Source organism: Nothoprocta perdicaria, unplaced genomic scaffold (assembly GCF_003342845.1).
Source record: "Nothoprocta perdicaria isolate Ctin4 unplaced genomic scaffold, notPer1 scaffold_111, whole genome shotgun sequence".
NCBI classification, from domain to species: Eukaryota; Metazoa; Chordata; class Aves; order Tinamiformes; family Tinamidae; genus Nothoprocta; species Nothoprocta perdicaria.
In genome coordinates, this window is record NW_020454217.1 from 1,307,592 (window position 1) to 1,330,827 (window position 23,236).

The following is a 23,236-nucleotide window of genomic DNA, read 5'->3' on the forward strand; positions in this document are numbered from 1 at the left end:
GTATAGTTTATTACAATCCCCTCTTCTGTTTTATGAAGAGCCCATGAAGTTAGCAAAAGTAAAAAACTAAAAAAAATATATTTTTTTCCCCATTTAATTTGACTTTAGTAAGAATATGTATGAGTCAAGATCACATTCCGACTCTAAGGCACCAGCACAGATCTGCAGAGTTTTTATTGCAGATTTTTTTTTTTTTTTTTTTTTTTTTTAATCCAAGCAGCATTTTTTTCTGGCAGCTCCCAGCAGAAGGACGGATGGTCCTGCCAGGAAGGGTCTCACCTTCTAGCTGCTGTCTGCACAAAGGCCAGGCCAGCCTACCCAGCCCCTGACATACCCAAAGCTTTGTACAAAAGCTAACAACAAAACAGCCCAAACTGTACATTCTGCCCTTGCCCTAGAAACAATATAAATCTTCCACAAGCCTTCCTTTCCTTTCTCCCTTGTGCAGCGCAGATGAATTAGGGATAAAATTAAGCTCTTAATTTGTTTTGCATTTCCCTTCACAACTTGTATGGCTAGGAGACGGTGGATGCATTCTGCTGAACAAGATTCTCTGTGTCTGTGACCAGCTGAAACGTGTTTTATATACCAAAAATGTAAACAAATAGCTCAATGAGAATCCTCATGAAACCACAAAGAGAAATGATACCAACACATTAAAGCTTTGTTACACAAACAGAAAATACAAGTAGGGTGAGAGCTAAGATATGGGAAACTTGATCCTAACTCTTGGCTGCGCAGTGTAATTCACTGCCTACTGAACTACATGTCTAGGCCAAGGCGTGACTTGTCTCCTCACGTAGCCCCGTACATACCTATAATTCTGCAGAAAAGCGAGCAACAAAATGACTTTATCCCCTTACTCTTGTCCTGGAGACCCTGCATGCCTGGCTATGTAACATCATTACAGAATGAGACATCAATATCAGCCAATGCATGTATATTGGCGAGGGTTAAGGAAAGATGTTTAGCTGATTGTTTTTACAATTTAAGTCTAACTACAAAGAACAATACTATGATCTCACATTCTGCAGACTCCAACCCCAAGCTACCATAGTTTTGGTTTATTACAGATATTTAAACCACAACTCCTTTCCATCTTTTCTCATTTTAAATTTTCTGTTTAAAAAGTTTCTGTTTCCTAATGTAAGGTATTTAGTATGTACCAAGATGAATGATGGCGTCTCCATTTCAGAAAACATATTTTAGTGTGTTTATTTTTTCCAAGAGGATCATTAGGATGTGACAGGGTGACTGATTTAGCTCATTGTTCTTCAGAGAGGTCTGCTTAACAGAAGCTGCAATGTAATCTGCCACTGAAACATCATTTAACAACAGAGTTGCCAGTACCTTAGCCCTGCCAAAAATTCCATGACAGCATTGTAGTTGCCCATATTCCAGCAGCACTTTGCCACATGTACTAAATATGAGAAGACTTCTCTTTTCTCCTCCATAGAACCTGCGGTCAGGATCAGCCAGGTAACCCATGAGCTCACCTTGTAAAACAAAACGGACAAGGACAATCAGGCAACGTAATAACATTTGCTACATTCATGCAGTTCTTTTTTTAACTTCCATCCAAAGAGTCTCAGTGAAAATTCTGCTCACACACATGGCAGAATCACATCTGCATTAGAAAGGCTCCTTGCGCACAGACATTCCCACATTCCTACACCTGAATGACTAACTAGTCTGAAAATACTTACTTTAAACAAAAAGCTATTGTATATGAATATCTAGTATTCTGAATATACATTCACGTCACTGAAGAAGATGGGCAACTTAAGTTAATGCTGATTTCTAAAGCTGCCAGAGATCTGCAGTGCCAATTCTCATTAACATAGTTTAAACTCAGGGCTCACATAAAGTAAACGAAGTAATTCTTGCTCTTACAACAGGGAAAGTGAAAGCTGATAAATTACAACTTCTGGTTTTGCTTAAGCTCACTGAACTGATGGATTACTTAATGCATAAATTTGCTGAGCCACATATAGGAATGCACCAAACACTTAATATAATTCATATTATCTACATACCAGATCATGAAGTATAAACCTCTCACACTGCCAAGTGTGACCACACTGCCAACTTTTGTCTGATTAATGACAGAATCAGAAATCAACTTAATACATGATTCTGTTCACAGCTGAAAAAAAAAACCAAAAAAACCCCCTTCGCCAGTGTGCAAAATTTTCTTTCCAGATTCTGTTCCCACAAGATCCATAAGAAGCAGCTATATTTCACATGGAAATCTAATTTAGACCAACTGCTCCTTTTTACAATCCGATTCCCTGGGGATTGATATTTGTCATTGTATAAACACTTATGAAGCAGTAAATGTGATTTGTTTACTGACACTGAGTTCCATTCTTTGGTCCTGAAGGATTCAAGTGTTTATAAACATTACTGGTGTGATGAGAGACTTACGAAAATTAGGAAATGTTAGTTTTCCTCTCATAGGGAACAAACCATTTTATTTTTAAAAACAAGAAGAATAATTAAAATAAAAATGTGTTAATACTAATTGAAAGAAAAAAAAAGCAGTAAAAGACACAGAGCTTCTATTTATACAAGTCTTCACAGACCCAATGTTCCAAACTTCTCATTCCTGTGAGAGAACAGTAAAAGAATACAAAAAATAAGTTGCTCTTTAATCTTTCTGATGCCCAAATAAAGAATGAAAAATCAAGTATGAAAAAATGTTCTAACTAGACAACAAGCTATAGTTGCAACATGCATGCATGTGTACAAAAAGAGCTAATTTTTCAAGACTGAATTCTTAAAGAAATGGGGCTTCAAAATCATTCTGTGTCTCATCCAGGTGAGAAGGGAGGGAGTTCTCAGAAATGTGGTTATTGGTGAGATGTGAAGCTCAGGAGACAAAGGATCTTCTGAAACAAGGTTCCATCTGCTCTAGTGCTCATGAATCAGCTTGGCATGGAAGACCATGCTGGAAGAAATGGTCTGCAGGTCTAGTGACAAGAAAAACAGTTAGCTACTGTCTTTTATATGTATATATAAAGTATACAATAAACTACCTGGCAAAAACATATAACCTGTACAGAGCTGTCAGCAAAGGCAGACTATATAATACCAGAGTCTGATGCTGGATGCAGTAAAACTGCTCAAGAAGCTTTCCCAGTCACAGTCGTTATGCAGATGGAGAAGCCACAAGACAAGGTGTGGTGGGGTAATATAAAACTGTTTTTCATTACTGACTGCCCTGCATAACATATATCTAATCACTTTGCTGCTCTGAATGACCATTTACACTGACATGAAATTTTACTTTGAGTACTTGTTGGGTTATACCTAAAACTTTAGAACTGAATCTTCTGTATCTCAGAAAAAAGAAGTATCTCAGAAACTGTGAAAAAAAAAAAAAAAATAAGCCAAGACTGGGATAAATCACATATGCTGGAATAAATTTTCAGATTTTTTAATATTATTTTTGTTGTCGGAAACTGTTCCACTAGAGAATACAAATGCTAAACATGAAGTCTCACAAAAATAAAATATTTGGTTCATGTGGAATATCAAGCATTGCAATGATGGTTTGACTGATATGGGTTTCAATATTTTACTGGACAAGAAAATTTAAATAGACCTGTTTTAATCTAGTGTAGTAAGGATGCATTGGAAAAACAGCATCAAAATTGATAAAGAACATCCAAAAGCAATTGAATTCAGACTCCCCACTTAGAAGCACCCTTGAAACTAGAACAGTCAGTTGCTGAAATTTTATTTAATAGAGAGCTTAGAATTGCTATAAACAGTTATGATGAACTCTTACAAACACTCTGTAAAAGCAAACAGAAAATGATAAAGGTCAGCACGAAGAAGTCTTTGCAGCCTCGAGATGGCATATGTATACACAAGAGCGAAATATGGGTACAAAAGGCAGTAGTCTCTCATGAAGCTGATCCTCTCTCCTTCTGCTGGACAGGAATTACAGGAAGGGGAGAGATTCTTTTTTAAATCTTTTACTACACAGGAAGGAAAAACAGCATCTGAATCTCTTTCTTTGTATGAAACAGAAAGGGCAAAGGAAGATCTAAGGCTGTGGCAGAATTAAAAGAGAACTGAGCATCTAAGGATACTACTACCCGCCACCCAAGAATAAGGAACGTGCCTGCTTTAGAAACGTACTTCCAAATGTCCTATTTTTGGGTTCTTTGAGATTATAAAAAGGTCAAGGGGCACATTGTGATATTTCAGTCAGACGCAGTTAGTGGAAAATTTCATTCATATTATTTTATGTGTTAATGAATTTAGGAATGATATAGAATAGTTAGTCTGCACGATTACAGGCATATATACGTTCTTTGTGTATCTCTGCTAGGGATTCACTATTTTCTTCTGCTCTGTCTTCAGCTTAAAGTCCTTTCATGTCATATTTAGCAGTATCCAGGAGTATAAACTGACCTTTCTGATGTTTCTGATCAGCACCATCTCCCTATGAAAATTTTCTATGAGCACTGTCAGCTGATGAGTTTGAAAGTATCATTCTTTCTCCCAGATAGGAGGATTATGGACTTCTCAAAATGTGTATCTCAATGCATACTTGGAAGAAGGATTTCTTAGAGTCCGTGAAGATGGTGTTTTTTATGCAGGTTTCATCAGTCTGGGATTCAAACAGAAATCACTATGAGGCAAAAGCTCTGTCACAGGGAAGGTGCTGGGAACGAGGGCTGTCTGCTTCAGGGAGGGTTTTGTTGACTGCTGTGCCTAATATCTGCAACAACATCCCTACTCCTAACGTTCTTAGCAAAGACAGATGGAGAAGGGAAGAGAATTCATTTGGATAACAGAGCTCAGCAGGGCTGAGCAATATTAAATGTGGTCCCAGACCCAAGCAGAAAAAAAACCACAGAATTAATAAGGCAAACTAGCAGTTACCTGTTCAAAATGCAATGGGGAATGCACCACTGAAACCAAGATGTTGAAATGACTGAGTTGTTCAGGAAACATGACAAGTTTATAGGAAACTTAAATATATTGAGACATATAAAGAATAATCAGTACTCAACAAACATATTCTTATGTGACTTATTCATAAGTATATTAGCAGCCCAGGATATGTCCTCAAAGATACTCCTCTGTAGGAATCGCTGACATTTCTCAAATTACTTTACAACTCCCTGCATCCTCAAAAGACCTGGTAAGGCACACACTATGGTTTTGCTGCCCTGGGCACACTTGAGCTCAAAGTAGCTCACCCAAAAGAAAGAACAAATCTGCATAAGGATGCACTTTGTGATGACTGCAGAAATCACTGAAAGTTATACTGAAAAACCTGACCCGTAACTTAGGCTTATATTACTTCGCTCGAAGTTTTAAGATAAGTTCAAATTAAACATTGATAATGCATTAAAAAAAAAAGCAAAATTCCAACTCAGCAATAACCCTCCAATACTGTTGAAGCTGTGAACATTTTTAAGTCAAGGACTAACCCTCATTCAAGTCTTCAACTTGTTTAAACTGGAAATTTTCACAAATGTAGCAATGATAACATTTTACTGGGGACAAACTTTCTCATTTCTGGATGTGACACTCCCACAAGACTCCAGATATTTTTGTTCTGCTTTTCAGAATTTTCTTTGCATTGGTATTTTTTTAAAAAGAAAATTAAGTAGTCAAAAAAGCTCCTATAAATCAATTACTGATATTAATATCAATATTTTATTTACGTTTACAGCATTTATTAATGAAAAGTAAAACAAAGCTTCCTTAGCCTTTAACTCTGGGGAATTTATATCAATGAAACAATTACATAACCCCTATGTTTTTGATGACATAATCACTGAAATCCAATTTAAAGCTAGTTCTCTGTACTGTTATGGTATGACACAGGCAAAAAAAATCCCAAATTGATATTGGCAATATATGGCTCACTAGTAAAAGCAGATGAGCATCAGTAATACATTATGAAGAACTTTGTGATGGGAAATAAAAGAAGCATTCAACATGAACCTAAATGAGCAAGCTATGACTCATAACCTCAAAGTCTTTACAGTGGGGAATTACATGACCGTTTACCACTTAATCCACGAGAACCCTGCCTTGTACAGGAGGAAATGATATTTAATGCAGGTTGAATTAAAAAGCATATCCCTAAACATGACATGGATTTACATTTTTTTTTTTAGTCCTCTAATACTCAAGAGAGTCATAATTCACATGTATCTAGCATTATCTGTTATCCTTTATACAACTGCCAGAGAATCCATTACCTGAATCTTTTGGCATGGGAATTAATCTATTGCTTTTTTTTTTTGTAAGAATAAAAATGCAGAGGTGCTAGTGAGGGAAGAAACTAGTCACAATCTCCACCTATGCAGCACAATGTTCTCACTGCCATCCGCAGCGGTTTGCACTCATTCCCCCAGCTCTTATGTTTATAAGGCTTTTAAAGTAATTCCCAAGCTACATGCTTCAGCATGGAAGAAATGATGCCTTCTATTTTTATATTACATTTTTTAGCCATTTCATAATACTTGAGAGATACAGCTTTCAGAGTAAAATTAGTAGACTACCTGAAGTTTAATACTTACCATGGTTAACAAGTGAAATAAAATGTTTTGGCTTACCACAAAATAACACTATTGTATATAGCCTCTAACACCTAGTGTATAAAAATTGACTACAAATATCCTTCCATAGTATAAGCACTGCACTGAAGCGAGAAACATATAAAAAGCTTTGAATATAGAACGAGAAATCCAAAGGATAAGCATGACACCCTATAGTCCTTTAACCAGACTGTTCTGTTTTTAAAGATTTTGCCTGATAAAAGCAGTATTAGCTGCTTTTAGGACTAATTAGCTGGTTAACATGAGTTTGTGTTGCTTTGTTCAGCTAATTGTGCACAAACTCATCAATGCACACTGGTGAATATATAGAATTATAGCATGTAACATAACTCTTTTACTTTAAAAAGGTTTCATTAAAGTTTTTTATTAAAATTATTTGGCTAAAGTATTATATGCTACATAAATTTCAGTTGCATTTTTGAGTATTTTAAAATTGTATATCTTACGAACAGATGGTTCACTTTACATGCTTGAGTGAAATTATATAACCTTACAAAGAACATTTACCATTTTAAATCTGATTAAACACTATTCCAAACAAGGACTGGAAACAGTTTGATATTTGCACAAACATGATCTTTGAAAAAGTATTATGCAAACCCATTTAGGCATTGCAAAAAAATTCTGAACTAAGAGACAGAGTGAAATATTTATTTACATTCCATTATTTCAGTAAAATGATATGTCTCTGTTTTGCTAGTAATAGTTTAAGTTTGTTTTGAGTAACAATGAAAAAAATGTACAAATTTAAACCATTAAAAATAAAACTATCATTATCATTTAGTTTGCCAAATAGACAGACTTTTGACTAATGACACTGAATATAAAAATGACCTTATGAATGATGAAACCACCACAATTACAGTGCTCTACTGTACTAGTTCAGAAAGTCTGCCTTATTAGCTTATTTTGGGATAAATCATTTTTTCAAAAAAAAAAAATCACCTTTTGTATTGAATATCTTGTTTTGAATTTGCAGCTCCGAAGTGGGATAAAGTTCAGGCTACTCCTTTGAATAATGTGAAACAAATTTCAGTATAAATTGCCACACCTGTTGAATACATGTAGCTCAGCATGAAATACTAAACGCTTCATTTTGTTTTAGCTTTTGTATTGTTTTCCTTTTACATGAAGCTGTGGCCAAAAGCTGCAAGCTATAAAAGGAACTCTTCATATTTATATAAGGAAAGGTAAGAAGAGACCAAGAGGTAGAAGAGACTGGATAAGAGTGCAAACCATAGATAAGCAAGAATCTGCAAAGTCAAGGATACAGTGAAAGAAATGGGTGCCCAAAAATATTGTGAAATAATTGTAGGAATTTCATAAAGGTAAGACCCTGAGTGAGGACCACATGGCATACAGAGTGTCCTCCCTGTCCATAAGCCCACGAATGGGACAGATGAAAATGAAAGAAATCACAATAACATAGAGGAATCAGAAAGAACTAAACGAAGAAGAAAAAAATATTTTTATTAAGAGGAAAGAGTATCTGTCTTTAACTTGATCCACTGCCTTGGTTTTACAAGACCCTATGATAGATTTCATATTAATAGAAGCAAATGAAATATCAGATGTGGCTGGTTGATGAGGACAAGTTGTGCCCAAGTCTCCCCTACCACACAACTGCATTTTTAATCAAACTTTTTAAGACTACACAATTTATGTATAGGTGGCCCTATGGGTCACCTATATGGATACATATGGGTATATATTACCCCATATGGGTAATACCCAAACTTTTCATTCAAAATAAAAAGCAAACAGAAAAGCACTCTATAAATTACCTGTCTACACATGGCACAGGCTATGTTACAGGCTATTAACTGTCACGGGCCCACATTTCTTTTTCTAAAATACACCCACTTTAGCAACATATTTATCAGTGACACCTGCACCTTTAAAATATACTCAAAAGACTCCCCTTTTCCAAAATAAAGATTTGAATAGATGTAATTCCTACACTGCAACACTACTAAGTTTGGATGTCTACACTTAAAAATACAGGAGATTTCATTATTTAAAGGAGGCTTCCCTAGTATCTTGTGGCAATAAAAACAGAATTTGGGACAAACTTATAGTATTCTACTGGAATATTATGTAGTTAGCTGCTATGAGAAATTTGAAGCAAATACATTCACTGTACCCCAAACCATGTTTTCTTCAAAATATTTATACTGTTATTAACAGATAAGGGAACATATAATGCATACGAACAAGATGTGCAGAATGAACAGAATTTTGAGATAAAAGGTTAAAGGGCTAGAAATCTAATTCCCTTTCTCTGAGATCATTTTAAATCTTGGGCTCTTTCACAAAAAAATTGAAAGAAAAAACAAATGATCCAATTTACCCATATTAAAGTTAAAAAAAAAAGTCCACTTTTCCAGTTTTTCTTTAAATATCCCCTGTAATAGTGCAATTTTTGCTAAATTTTATATACAGAACAGAGATAAGAAGGTAAAATACATAAACATGATGACAGCTGAGATTAGCAATCTCCCATCCTAGAAAACTAGTGATCACTGGATCAATGAAATTTAAAAACATCTTTGTATGCTAAAAGCATGACAGTTAAACTTTTCCCTACAATTAAATTAACTTCTCCTTAGACATTGTATATTTGTTAAATCTGATATGAATTTCAGGATTAAGGAAAGACTAAAGAAAGGTCAACTTAATTCTAGCATTAGAATAGACAGTTTCAATTACAGCTATATTTAGATATCTAAGTAGCGCACTCATTGCCTAAGGAGCAGTATATGTAGCTGAAAACAACTTTTTCTCCATTTCTTCTAAATCTGACCTTTTTTTTTTGTGCCACAACATTGTATTACTTCAGTGAAGTGCTTGTTGGGATCTGTTCTTCGTACGTGAACTAACTGCCAATTACAGACCACCGAGGTGAATTTTTTCTTAAGCTACATACTTAGTTGTTCTTTGTTAATTCTGAAGCATGCATTTCAAATCCATTAGGGACATGGTATGATTTCACTCAGTTTTGATTTCCTCCTCTTTAAATACCTAATAATTAATGCATAGTAATCTATAATCATAGTAATCTTTAACAGAGCAGTGTGTTGCCATAATGATCGCCTAATACCTTTTCCTCTTTATGTCTTATTCTTCACTGCTTAACCACTATTTTTTACTTTCCCTTTTTCAAGCCTAGTAGATTGTTTCTCCATGTTAAAAAGTCATCTTACTCTTTCATTTACCTTTAGTTTAATGAATTACTTCTTAAGCACTATGACGAGTCTTTCTATAACTGCATTATAGACAGTGTTTGAACTTCAGTGGTGATCTCCACAATGACTATCTTCTTTTTAAGGAAATGAAGTCTGAAGAAATGTTGCTATGTATGCAAACATTAGAAATATTTTGTGACTCAGCTGTGTGTACCATGAACTTTTGGCCATCTGCAAGCTCTTTGAGAGATAGCAAATCTTACAGGCAATCCACAACTTTGAAAGGATTTTGATAGGAGATAGGATTATTTCTCTGAGTATTTTATTTCTCTGTGAACTTCTACACAGACTAAGGAGTTGGAATGATGCAAAACTTTCAGAATAGAGATAAAATCCCATCAGAAAATAATACATTCTCCTCCAAAAGTGGTCTCATTTTGAGTTTTACAAATCATTCTTGACTGACATTTCTCCCAACATATTTTTGAAACAAGCTGTTAGGTGTCAAGCTATTGTCTTGGCATAGTCCAAGTAACACAGCAGGGAACAAACTGATACTTGGGAACTACGAGGAGACAAGACCGAGAGAAACATATTTTGTGTCAGTCACTTCCAACAACCTTATGCATTTACTCATGTTTGCTTAAACAAGGGCAGCTTCTCCTCTCCATTCTCAGCAGCTAAGAGCCTGATTTGCTGGCTATAGGGCTGTGCTACTGCTACTCACGGAGCCCTTGACAGCAGCTGCAATGTACGACACCCATCTTCAGTGTCTCTACAGTCCTTCAAGGCTTCTCTATTATTTTTGGAAAATGTTCCTGTTGGATGCTCATTATTAAGTTGACAGCTGAAAGACTTCCAGTAATTTAAATCACAAGACCTTCAGCAATACACTAAAAGAAAAAGCACATTATAGCATCCACTAATCCTTTTCCACAGAGCAGAGAGCAAGGAAAATAACAGCAGTTACTTATTCTGCATTCAGCTGGATTAATTGCCTTCAAGCACCTTACTTTACTTACTGAACAGGGCAAACAATTTCTGATTCTTCCCTACAATTCTTCATAGGACATTTCCCTGTCAAATTGCTTCAGGCTGACCAACCATCATTAACTCTCCTTTATAATAGCTCTTTTCCCCCAAACCTCTCTAGTCTCCCCTGAGGTCCAAATGCCATCATTATGTTAAACAACTTCAATACTTTCTAACTAGTATAGGCTAAACAAGAAAAGGTGAATAGAAAGTACTCATGCTGTGTTATGTGCATCACACCAATCACATCAGTTAACTAATTTACATCTAGAAAAGAACAGTAACAGCAAATGTGTTTTGTGTATATGGAAATCAAGCAATGCTTCCCAACACCTACTGCTTGGCCTTGCTCTCTGCCATCAATGGTAGTTCACAATTTCAGTAACAAATAGCGGTTGTGGGTGTTCTTGGAATTTAAATAGGAAATAATACAAACAAAATTTACCTCAGCGAGACCAAACTTTCCCCTACTTTTCACTAATTTTCCATAATATATTTTAAACTTCATTATTTTAAGCTATTAATTTAATTAATACTCTAGCAATCTTCATTCAAGCTCCCACAGAAAGTCAGTATTCAGTCCACTAACAAACTTAAGTTCCTTTGTTTCACAATACAGCAGTTAGAGACTTATAGGTGTTATAAGCATGCGTCTCAAGTAATATGTATCACAAAAATAATCAAAAAGTAGATTGCTGTATGAAAAATATATGCTTGAGTCGCTCATTGAAAAGAACAATGGCATGAAACAATTTTCTCCCACTATGTATCAGAAGCTGTCGTTTTGAAATTCATTCTGGCTCCCACAGTATAAATACACTTCAGTATTTCTATAAGCAATGCCAAAAAATCAGCAAGCGCTCACTCACGACTTCTGCCAACAAAAGCATGACTCTTCACACAAGAATTTTCTTGCCATTTATAAACAAAGACATTCAGAGCCCACGCGGGTGACTGGCTATATACTCCACCATAAGATAAAACAGACAGCAAGATACTGATTTATTACAAGCAGCAAATATGGTACAATAATTCTGTTTAAACATGCAACATTTATGCTAAACAAAAAAAAAAGAATTATACTTAGAATATTATACTATTATGTATGCACCAGATCGGCATGAATTAATTTAAATTATATGAAAAAAGATGCAAACAAGTATTGTTAGATTACAAAAACTGCAAATCACACACTAAAAAAAAATTTACCAAGAAATAACTTTAAAATTAAACTTCACTTTTGTAAGCAATAATCTCACTCACTTCTGACAAGACTTGCTCTTCAATCTTGTGCCTATTCCAAGTGTCAGTAGGGATGAAGAGCCTCTAATTTGCCCAGTAAACTGTAGCCAGCCCCTCAGATGACTCTGGCCCTGTGCCCTAGGTCGAGCCACGTGAGAGCTCGACCGCTTCACCTCGTCCCCCCTGCCCTCACTGCAGTGACCACCACGGTAGAACCGCACGGGAAAGGGGAACGCTCCTTGTTCTAGCAACATCACAGGCCACCTTCTTCACTGGCTGAGTACCAGATACAATGGGAAATGAGACAAATATTTTTTAAATGCAGTAACTGGAGCTAACTTCAATGATTATTAACGCTCCGTCTTCAAAAAAAAATTTTTTTTTATAATTTTATATATGCTCCCATAATAGGATCGAGGGAAATTCCTATACCCTTAGAATATGCAAGGTGGAGGTGGGGGAGAGGTACGAATTGTTGAGTCCTTCTTTGACCAATTTTCTGTTAAACTCATAGGGAGATCATGTGACTAAAAAATAGTAAAAATCAAGGAAAATCTTATAGAAACCTCAGGACTTGGCATAACAAAATTCAAAAAGCACAAAGTTATAAAATGAATAAATAAAAACTTCCCATTAGTTATATTATATATAATGTGTAGTTTGTAATACTTCTGATTCCTATACGTACTCCACAAAATCCAAAGCAAATAAATCTTCATATCGTGAACACAAAAAAAAATGACTGAAAGCATATCCCATGCTGTCAATAAAAAGATAAAGAAACAGCAGTCTGTAATATTCTTCTTCCTGTTTACTTTTTAATGTGCAAGAAAAACTTAGGTTGCAAATTTCCAAACTCACTGAGCAAAATCAGTCGCATAACTCCCATTAAATTCAGTGGAAGTTAGCAAAATAACTCCCCCAAGCTTCCATTTGTTTAGGGTTAAATTCTGCTATTAAAGAAAATAGCTAACCTGCAAATTACATCAAATAGGTAATAAACCTCATAAAAAGTAAATAAATGATTTGTCTTACCTCATTAAATCTTGTCACAAGATCTTCCACGGCATTATGTTCATCAGTTTGAGAAAGAATAGTAGCAGATATGGAAGCTTTAATACTTGAAAGCTTGCTTTGACATTCAGCATTGCCCAAGTCCCTGGTTAAAAAGCAGAGGTAGTCAATGGGCAGGACTTTGCGGTAGAGCTCCTGCTCCTGCTCGGTCAGGATGCTGGCAACCTCCTCTGGGAACTGAATGAGGTGCTGGAGTTCGATCAGTTCTTTACTGATACCAGCCACGTTGGAGGGAAGGACACTGGAACCAGCCATAGATGTGCACGCTTGACGTTCTAAAACAAAACAAACCAAAAGTTTATTAGGCTTTGCCTTTAACCCTGGACTACGCTGCGCAAAATTAAGACAACTTCTTTTCGTTCTTTTCTGTTCTTCATTCACTTATCCAGCACTACAGTATTTCATAATTATTTTATATTTCAACAATCTAATACACTATTCTAGTTGGGAACTTTCCATATGTGTCTATAAAGCAACATCTGGTATTAGTTATTTTGCTGGTAACTAGAGCATTCGAGACTGTTGAGCTACCTGACAAAACGTGCTGGCCTCCTGACTTCCCCAAACACCTGCTATAGTCACCACTCTTCTCCTAACCTTGAATAAAACAATCCTTTGGGCAAGGTGTTAACTCTACTTAATTTCCATGTACAGTCCACGGTACCAAAGGGTTTGGGGATTTGACTGGGCCATTGGGACTCTACTGCCGCAAAAAATAAGGTATACTGATCAAGAATGGTCAACATTTTTTTCATATTCCTCTTGCTAGAACATAAGATTCATCTGAGCTCAGTGAATTTTGAAAATATATATCCGAATATACAAAACATTTCCTATTCTTCTGGGAAAATGCATATATTTGGAAATATGCATGTTTTATCCATTACTGCAATGGAGATTGAGGGTAGTTTTGTAATATGCTAGCAGTGATATCCTTTGAAAATTAAAACTTTTCCTAAGAAGGAAGAAGCCAAGCTTTGTAAGATCTTGCGGTAAGCCTGAATTATCAACACAATGATTCCAAAATAGTGAGTATGAGTTGTTTGACTAGATAAGTTTAGAATGGCTGCGGTGAACAATAGCTTTTAAAAAACACAGTGCTACTAATACGTGTGTGTATGTGTTTCTTCACGTAATATCCTCGGAGTTCTTCACACATATAATACAGTTACACTCTAGACCTATCTTTCACTTCGAACTTTTTTTTTCTAGCAATAAACTCTTGTTTTATACAGTGGACAAGTATTCTATTTTCTATAAAAAAATAATTATGACTGATTACAATTCACTTATAACAAACAAAAAATACGCTATATGAGGTTTCCCTTATATGTTTTCCTTATATGTAAAATCTATTTAGTGTGACGATAGAAAATTACCTTTATTTATTCCACAAATATATATGTCAGAACATATAGAAGCCCTAAATAAAGCCTTTAGCTGTTAAGAATAGGTGTAGGTGTGTGCATATATATATTTTATATATATATATACACACACACACACAAAACATATATAGCTTCTGAGAGAGAAAATGAATAATCTGTTTAGCACAACTGAAGAAGCTAGGGAAAAAGTAATGGACTTAATTGCAACAAGTATTTGGGTTACAGGCTAGGCAACAGGTGCAACTTCAAGGACAGTGAAATACTGCTATATATTATCCGCAGATGTCAAGAAATCTCTTTTAAGAAAGGTTAGAGAAAAGAGCGGTAAAAAATAACATATATACATACATTGATTTTTGTCAAAAAGTGAAATGCAGTGAGTTTCTGGGTTTCCTTTCAGTCTTGTTTGTAATTTCCAATTCCACTGGAATTGCAGTTATGTTTTCCATTTCAGCTTCTGCTGAACAGCTCTGAGAGGTTCAGAGGTTTGGTAAGAAAAAGTTCTCAAAGGCGATGTGCAGAGTTTTTGACTTTATAACAAATTATGAGCACATGCCAAAATAAAAACAATACAAAACATGACATTTATTTTATATTAGAGGCAGTTGCTTAATGTGTGCTTGCATAATGCTTTGCATATACAGAATTTACAGACAGAATTACCACTATCACAACCAGCATTAGTTGAGGAAAAAAAAAAAAAAGGTGAAATGAGGACATGGAAGAATGACACAAACCTCCACTCTCTCCCAATTGCTTCCTATGATTCTCCGTGCTCCACGCGATAGGGGCCTGCACTTTGTGGAGAAGCACTGCCCTGTGACATCCGAGGAGCAGTGTCAGCGTCACCGAGGAGAGGGCAGAGCAGCACAGCCCATCTCCAGCCCCCCTGCACCTCCCTGCTGAAAAGGGGGGTGTTCAAGGTGCCCCTCAAGGTACAAAAGCATTTTACTTTGGGCTAGACATGCATTTTTCAAGCAAAGCTCCCAAATGTCTCCACTCACTGTGGTTTAGGTTACAGCCTTTGAGCAAACAACTGGGATCCATTTCATGCGGAAGGACACCAGGACACGGGCTCCAGGAGGGCGGCTGGTGCAACGCAAGTGCTGATGAGCATCAGCCCTTAGCAGCCCCCTGGCTCAGGAGGGGACACGGAGGTCAGAAATAGCAGCACAGAGGGACCAGAGAATGCAGGACATGGCTTGGCTGCCATGGAAAGCAGACAGCAAGTAGCATGGGTGACAGCAATATGGGTACTTTGCAAATTCAATATTATTTGGTAACCAGAATTACAATCATGCAATTTTTTTATGTATCAATATAGTAGGGAAGGTATAAGTCTTTATAGAGTGCCAAGTCAAGGAATGACTGATGGAAGAAAATTAAAAATCTGGGAGAAGATGTGCTCTTCTCTGACAAATTGATTCCTGGTCAGATTTAGGGTGCAGGTCAAGGACTAATGAACATTTTGCCTTCTTCATTACAGTAATACTGACTACAAAAATTATCTACATTCAAACTTCTGACAGGTCCATGTTCCATAGTTGTCTAGGAATTTCAGTTTTGCTTACACCTCTGAGCAAGCCTGACACTGACTGACACCACAAGCTCAAACACTGTTCGTAATCCTCTTGGACTCTGCCTTGCTTAGACACGAAGTTTTCAGAATCCACTGTTACAATCACTTGTATCTGAGAACAAGGTCCAACACACTGAAGCAAATAGAGATAACAGGATGGATCCAGAGTGTATCTGCTGACTGCCAGGAACTATTACGAATATATCATTTGAATTTCATTTCACTATACTCACTGCCCACTGCACAAAGCTAATGCAGAAAGGCTAATGAAGTTATTTTCAAAGTCCTTAATGAAATTATCTGACAGAAATCCTCATCTTCCATATCAAAGATTTTAAAAGTCAGCTTCATTATCATGGAAAAATAAAGCTGTCAAGAGGAAGAAGCTATGCTAAGATCTTTTAAGTCAAAGGCTAAATGAGATCAGCTACCATTCTTGCTGGATATGAAAAGAACACACAAAAGTGAATTTCAGATTAGCATTTTTAGATCCTTAAATTTGTTAAACTGGATGAACCACAAAATATCTTTTTAGCGCAATGATCCACAGAATAAGTTGATGTAGCAGGAGAGCAGCCAGCACCCAATGAGAGGGGTAGGGGCCAACCTGAATTATAAACATAAAAAAAATGTGCATGCCCTGACTGTTGACATGTTTTACCTCTTCAGATTCTGATTTTTACTTTTCCTAGTCTGAGTCTGATATGTTCAATCACAGAAAATTCAGCTTCTTTATTCTCAACTTCACTACCCCTCATGACCCTGCATAGAAGTCCCCTCCTACTACTTTCTCTTTTTTTTACTTTACTATTTGTCTTTACTAATCTAATCCTTTCTTTCTGGACTATTTCTTTGTCTCTTTGCCTAAGACTCTTACCATTTTTAATGCCAGGAACTGATCTGCCAGCTTTGCCTATAAAGCTCCCTAACCAGTCTCACCCATAAGGTCTCTGGCTTTGGGTTGTTTGTCAGCTTTAGTCTTCAGGAAATATCACACATTTCTGTGCTTCAAATAAGACCAGTTCTTCAGAATAACTTGCCAAATGGCAGGTCCAGATCAGGGTGTATTTTGTTGTTACAGTCAAGGTAAGGTACAATCCAATCTTATTGCTCAAATCAGCAGCTGCTGCAGTAAATCATCTTATTCTTTGCACTCTAAGACACCAAGTTAATGCTAGAGCAACTAGAAGGAAATGAGAAGGTCTCTGACTACTCACATGCAAGCTTTTCAGTGCTGGAATTGATAGCTTTGTTCTCCTTTGAATAAATACCCAGAGAAGATAATCTTTTAAATAGCAAGTACTACTTCTACAATCAACCCCAGATAACCTCTGCCAAGCTTCAGACTCATGGGTAGACATAATCTCTGTTGATACACATGGGAACGAAAACATATCATTCTTTCTTTTCTACTAAACGAATAATCTATTTAAGAATGAAATACAGAAAAATACAAAATGTCTTCAGCCTAGGCTTGTCAAACTCCTGAAAAACACTCATTTACTCATTCAGTGATCGATTTTGTTTTAAAACTTTCTGCAAAAATAATCAGATTATCTTCAGATTAACTCTTTTTTTTACCACAATAGTTAAAATTTCCATACATCTTGTACACATACAAGCTTAACAAAAGACATACTGAGGAGTGTGTGTAAACTGATACGTGTGCACACAGAAGTTTTAACCTTGAAAACTGAGAGATTTTCACTGATATTTTTTCCTCTAGATTTGTGCTGAGATAGTAGCAAGGAGTTAGGGACCTCATTTTAGAGAAAAATGTGAAGATACTCTGATAAATAAGAATATGAAAAATACTGCTAGACCACTAGGTAATAATCTACAATCATTTGTAAACTTTCCTGTGTTTTTACATTCTATTAAATACAGTAATTCTAATACTTTCTACAAATAAAAGCAAATTATCTGGTAATTTAAGATATTACCTGTGTAGTTAAAATTAAAAGCTGCTTATTTATGAAATTTTATTTCATCATGCACATAAACAACTTAATACTGTAAAATATGTTATAAATGTTGGGCTACTGCCATCAGTTTTCCAGAAGCAGAAACCCTGGATTGGTTTTGAAGGATGCATTTTCTAAATGGAATTTGTACAGAGACAGAAGGAAAATAAACACAGCTCTTAGTATAATCAAACGGATGTCAAAAGTGCTAATCCTGCTTAAAATCACCGCTTCCAACCCTGCAATTTGTAAATCACATCGCATCACTTTCCCTGTGAAACCCAAGAAAGGACAGACAGAGTTTTCATCCGTGCTCGGGCACAATTCTTAAATTTCATATATGTAGAAATGTACTATGAATAGTCATGAGACACTATGCCAGAGGAAAAAAAACATGAAAAGGGTAGTCCTCCCAGTAAGATAAAATGGATTTTTAAAAAGGTAGACGAATTTTCAAATAAGATTACAGGACACGTATCTTAGCTTTATTATCTACCCTGCTTTTCTTTCTGAACTCTTTTTCAGAAAAAGAAGTATTTTTTTTTCTTTATGCAATAAGTATAATTTGAAAACAGTAAAACAACGTGAACTTTACAATCTCTTACTATTGCTCACTCTCCAGAAGGCTGCCGGGAAAACATCGTGGGATAAAGACACACTGTGTTTTTAAAAAAAAAAAAAAAAAAAAAAGGATTTCAACAGGTTGAAGAAGAGAGTAGCTAATCAACCTTCTACAACACCTCATAACTTGTACACTCAGTTCCATTTTTATTAATAGGTTTTGGTGCCATGAAATTATACTGATGTTATTGACTCCGAATCCATGGAAGGTTATTTTCCTCTGCTGGCCTTAAGAGGCAACATGTACCATAATTTTAAATATCAGCTTCATTAAAAAAATAATTCCCATACCATTACTAATGTAATAAATGTAACGTTATAATAAAAGCCTTTCTTTACAAACTACAGACACCATCCCAAGTGTTTATATACTGTAACACATGCATTTTGATTAAATTATAAAAGCAGACCATGGAAAAACTAAAAAAGCCGAAGGCTAAAAACTCTCAGTAGAGATAAAAAAGAAGGATTCTATTCAGAAAAGACAAAGCATAATCAAAACCTCCCAAAGAAAACACTTCCATAGGTAATGTGTGACCGTATGTGAGCAGTAGCCTTAGACAGACAGCAGTATGATCAGGATCACATTTTTATTTGCTGTCCCTGAGATGTAACATCTCAGTACTGTAACAGTCAAATCCCTAAGCTTTATGTTAATTTCCTGTTCCTCTTCTGCATAATTAAAAACATCCCCCCCCTTCTCTTTTAATAACATGAGTTCACCATTCTCAATTCTGATTGCAAACAACTCCAGTATTAAAGGATATTAAACTCAGTTGGAAGCTTGCCACGGTGCAACAGCATCAAGTTCAATTTCTCTTAGGAAACAACTGAAATGGACAGATCCTGTTTGTTCTTCAAACTTACTTATTACTAAATAATGGAAGAATCAGAAGACTGACAGGTTCTTTCTCTGGATCCCGAAATCCGAGTTACCTTTAACGACTGTGTATTAGCCTGTGTCGTAAGTTCTAAGAAGGGGTGCCCTGAAGCAGGAGTTCAGTCTGACCTGCAGTTCACAAGGCATTGGATGATACCCTGGAGCCAAGGGAGATTCCCAGATTAGGGTCTGAAGGAAATAAAATTAATTTAAGCAGGGTCCGTAGAGAGAAATTTTTTTTTTTTTTTTTTTTTAAGATCAAGTAATATTACTGACACAATGTGAATGCATAAGATCTTTCCAGGTTTGGAAGAGGAATGGCAAACTCCACAGCTAGTCTGAGAAGAGCTGCACTGCGCTCAACTTTATTGTGGTTTTAAGACAAAAACTGGATAAGAAGGTGTTTCGTTCTGGTACCGCAGTAGGGAGTGATTACAATGGACCAGGTAAAAAGGACATTATCTCGTACAGGTAACAAGGGAAAATACAAAGGTAAAAAACACCTCTAGAATAAAGCGCAAGTATCTCTATGGAGGCTAAGATTTTATTGTTAATAGAGTTATGAAACCTCTGGAGGGGATTTGACAAAAGGCAGCAATCATGATGAGGTATAATTGAATTAAATTGGCAATTATATACAGCAAAATACTGACTCATAAATGGACTAGCATCGTGTACTTCAGCAGACAGAATGATATGGGTGCTTGTAACCATGACATTAAATAACAAACAAATATTTATTGCTAAAATCATTGCTTGCTTTAGGAAATGGCAAAGGGCTTGGTTTTGAAAACCAGACGCTGCAATGTGCTGTCTTCTTACATCTTTGGCAACTGTATCATCAGTCAAGCAAAATCCACACAAATTGAAAGGAATGCTATAGGAAGAGGGACAGGTTGCCTACATTACTTCTTGCTGCTCAGGTTTTGGCCAAGTATATCACAAGACTTTTACTACTCCATCAGCCTCAGTCATTCAAAGACATATTATATTTTGCTGCTTCTGGTTGCTGGTTTCTGAATTATCATATTCCACCAATACATATAACCAAGCACTTCCAGTCCATATGCCGCTGCTTGGAACTGGTTAGGGCTGACAGAAACAATCACAAAGACACTCTCAGTAAGTGAATGAGCTGGTTTTGCTTCTTGCTATATTCTCATTGGAAAAATGGCTAGAAATGGAGGCATTTTAACAGCAATCATGATTCTTCAAAAGTATCAGTAGGTCTCTACATAAAATTTATCCTATTTGGTGCAGACAGGATTCTCTGCATCTTTCCCAGTACAGGATAGGGAGCAGAGTGCTGACACTGCATCTTCATGAAGATATAAGAGTGGCAAAGTCTCCAGACTTCCTGTGTCAGGATCAGTGTGAGCTAAATCTATGAGTGTTCTCAAGTCAAAAAGTTTGGAATTACCTTACTGTAACTTTTAAACATTTTCTTGTGATGGAACATGTTTCTTCCACATATACTACCAAAGTAGCTGGAAATGCACACTGAGCTACGCAAACCTTGAAGAACGTCTGTCAGAGGCAGCTGGAGAGCATCTCATTTATATAAACCACAACATGCAACATGTAAAGGGATCAGTGCAGAAAAAGAACAGGCATTATTACTCATAAAAGTTTGGGGGTTTTTTGGGGGGTAGCTTAGTTTATGTTCTCTCCTTTTATTCTCCCTCCCACCCCTCGCCTCCCCAGACACTCTTTTTCCCAACTCATTAGTGAACACACCTTTTAATGCCTATTAAAATTAGACTATTGTGAATTTATAAATCATGCCACTCATGGGTTTTCATTTAAGGTTTAACCATGTAAGGTTAAACCCAGGAATCCAGTCTGGAAAAGGCAAATCATGCAACTACAGAAGAACACGATTTTTTGCTGTAGTGTTGTTACTCATAGTGTCGTTATTCCCATGGCTCTTCCTGTGCCACATTTCTTCTTAAGGTGCAATTTCAAGTAAGATTCCACTTTGCCTGAGTAACAATCTGGTAGCTGACAACTACTGTAGCTAAACTTACTAAGAACAAAATTGCTTAAAAAATCCAGCTCTTAAGAACAGAAGCTTTTAAATAATTTCTTCATTATAGAATGAAATTTCTGAATTTTAAAAGGTGTCTTTTAATTATATTAGTCACCAGAAAACTTCAAAAGTTTTCAAAGTTGTAACAGTGGGCATCTTTGCTTTCCCATGCAAGGATGATGATGGGAAGCTAAAGGAAATTCATATACTAATTTTATAAAATATTAACATGCTTTCACAATTTCCCATCGTAGTAAGTCATGCTTGTGAAGTTACATAACTGTTTTATCATGCCAATAGTTCTTTTAAGAAAGTATTGCTACTATCCAGCTATTCTTAGCAAGCCTTGAGGAATCACAAAGATTGTGCCAGCTTAGTTTAAAAGATGCTGGAGGGCACTTTAAAAGGAAAAATAGAAATAAAATCCAGCAAAACCTCAGTTCTGATCAGGTCCATTTAACAGAGCACTCCACTGAGACCATCCACTGACACACAGAGTGCATAAAATGCAAGGACACTAAATTTTAATGTTTATACCAATGACCAGAGCATCCAGGCATGAATGGCTCCCTCCTCATTCCTGGCAGCTTGCTGAGCACGATCCAGAATTTGGTGTAAATTGCAAAATGCAGTTTGTAAAATAATCAGCAGTGCAGCTGGGTTAACATGCAAGTCACCATGAGCTAGCTACTTGTTGAATCAATTGCAGCTAGGCAATCACCACTGGCTTGACATTAGCTCGATAAATATACACTCTGCAGATGTCAGGGTAATATCAGAATAATGCAAGTCTGTCAGATATAGTCATGAAAGAAACGACAAAGAGAGTAGTAGAAATCAAATCATGATTTAAGGTAATTTAATTCAGTGTACATAAGCACTCATCAAAGATGGTTAGATGTAGAGAAATTTATCCTGATACAATACAGAGGTAAGTAATAGTTCTTAAAATTTTATTACCTCAAATATAAAAAGATGCATGAAATCCTGGCTCCTGCATCCAAGCTGTGGCAAAAAGCTATCTCAGTTGTGGGGAAAAATGGAAAGTTCCCAGAGACTGGAAACAGTAATATTGTGCCAGTATTTATGAACAGGTAAGCAAATGGCCTAGTACCAATGCCAGGTCAAACACTGGGAAATCTTATATCATGATCATTTTATGAAGAATTAAAGGAAAATCATAAAACTAATAACCAGTCAGGTTACCTGCATACCAAACACGTCTGCAACAGATTTTGCTCCTGACAGCACTCTCAGTTTGGTTAATAAAAATAATGAACATACTGCCAATAAATTTTTATAAGGAAATCTCTTAGTACAGTAAATGTGCAGGTTTAGTTCAACACAATAAGAACTGAGCGGTGACCTGCATGGAATATACATGTAAATATCTCCAATGGGGGAGAAAAAAAAAACCCACAGTTTTCAAAATCCAGCAGAAGGCGGAACAAGAATAAACAGTTGGTACTCGATGACAGACAAATTAGAACTAGAAATAAGTTGCATCCCTTTAACTGTGAGTGCCACTGACCACTGGAAAAAGCTGTGCACACGGATGATAGTTCTAAGGCATCCTCTGAAGGTTTTAAATTAATGGTGCTGCCTTTCAACTGCTGGGCTTAAAATAGAGACAACTGGGATAAAACAAT

The 23,236-nt window shown here is 36.2% G+C and overlaps 1 protein-coding gene across 1 annotated transcript in view; it reads right to left on the bottom strand.

Moving 5' to 3' along the window:
• The window catches only part of PLCE1 (phospholipase C epsilon 1), a 102,482-nt gene that overhangs the window by 34,537 nt on the left and 44,709 nt on the right, over positions 1–23,236 (bottom strand). The window contains exons 3-4 of the mRNA XM_026051015.1: positions 13,088–13,401; positions 1,351–1,496 (exon numbers count right to left, since the gene is read on the bottom strand). Of these exons, the coding sequence (XP_025906800.1) occupies positions 1,351–1,496; positions 13,088–13,401 (460 nt within the window). The remainder of the gene's footprint in view (positions 1–1,350; positions 1,497–13,087; positions 13,402–23,236) is intronic.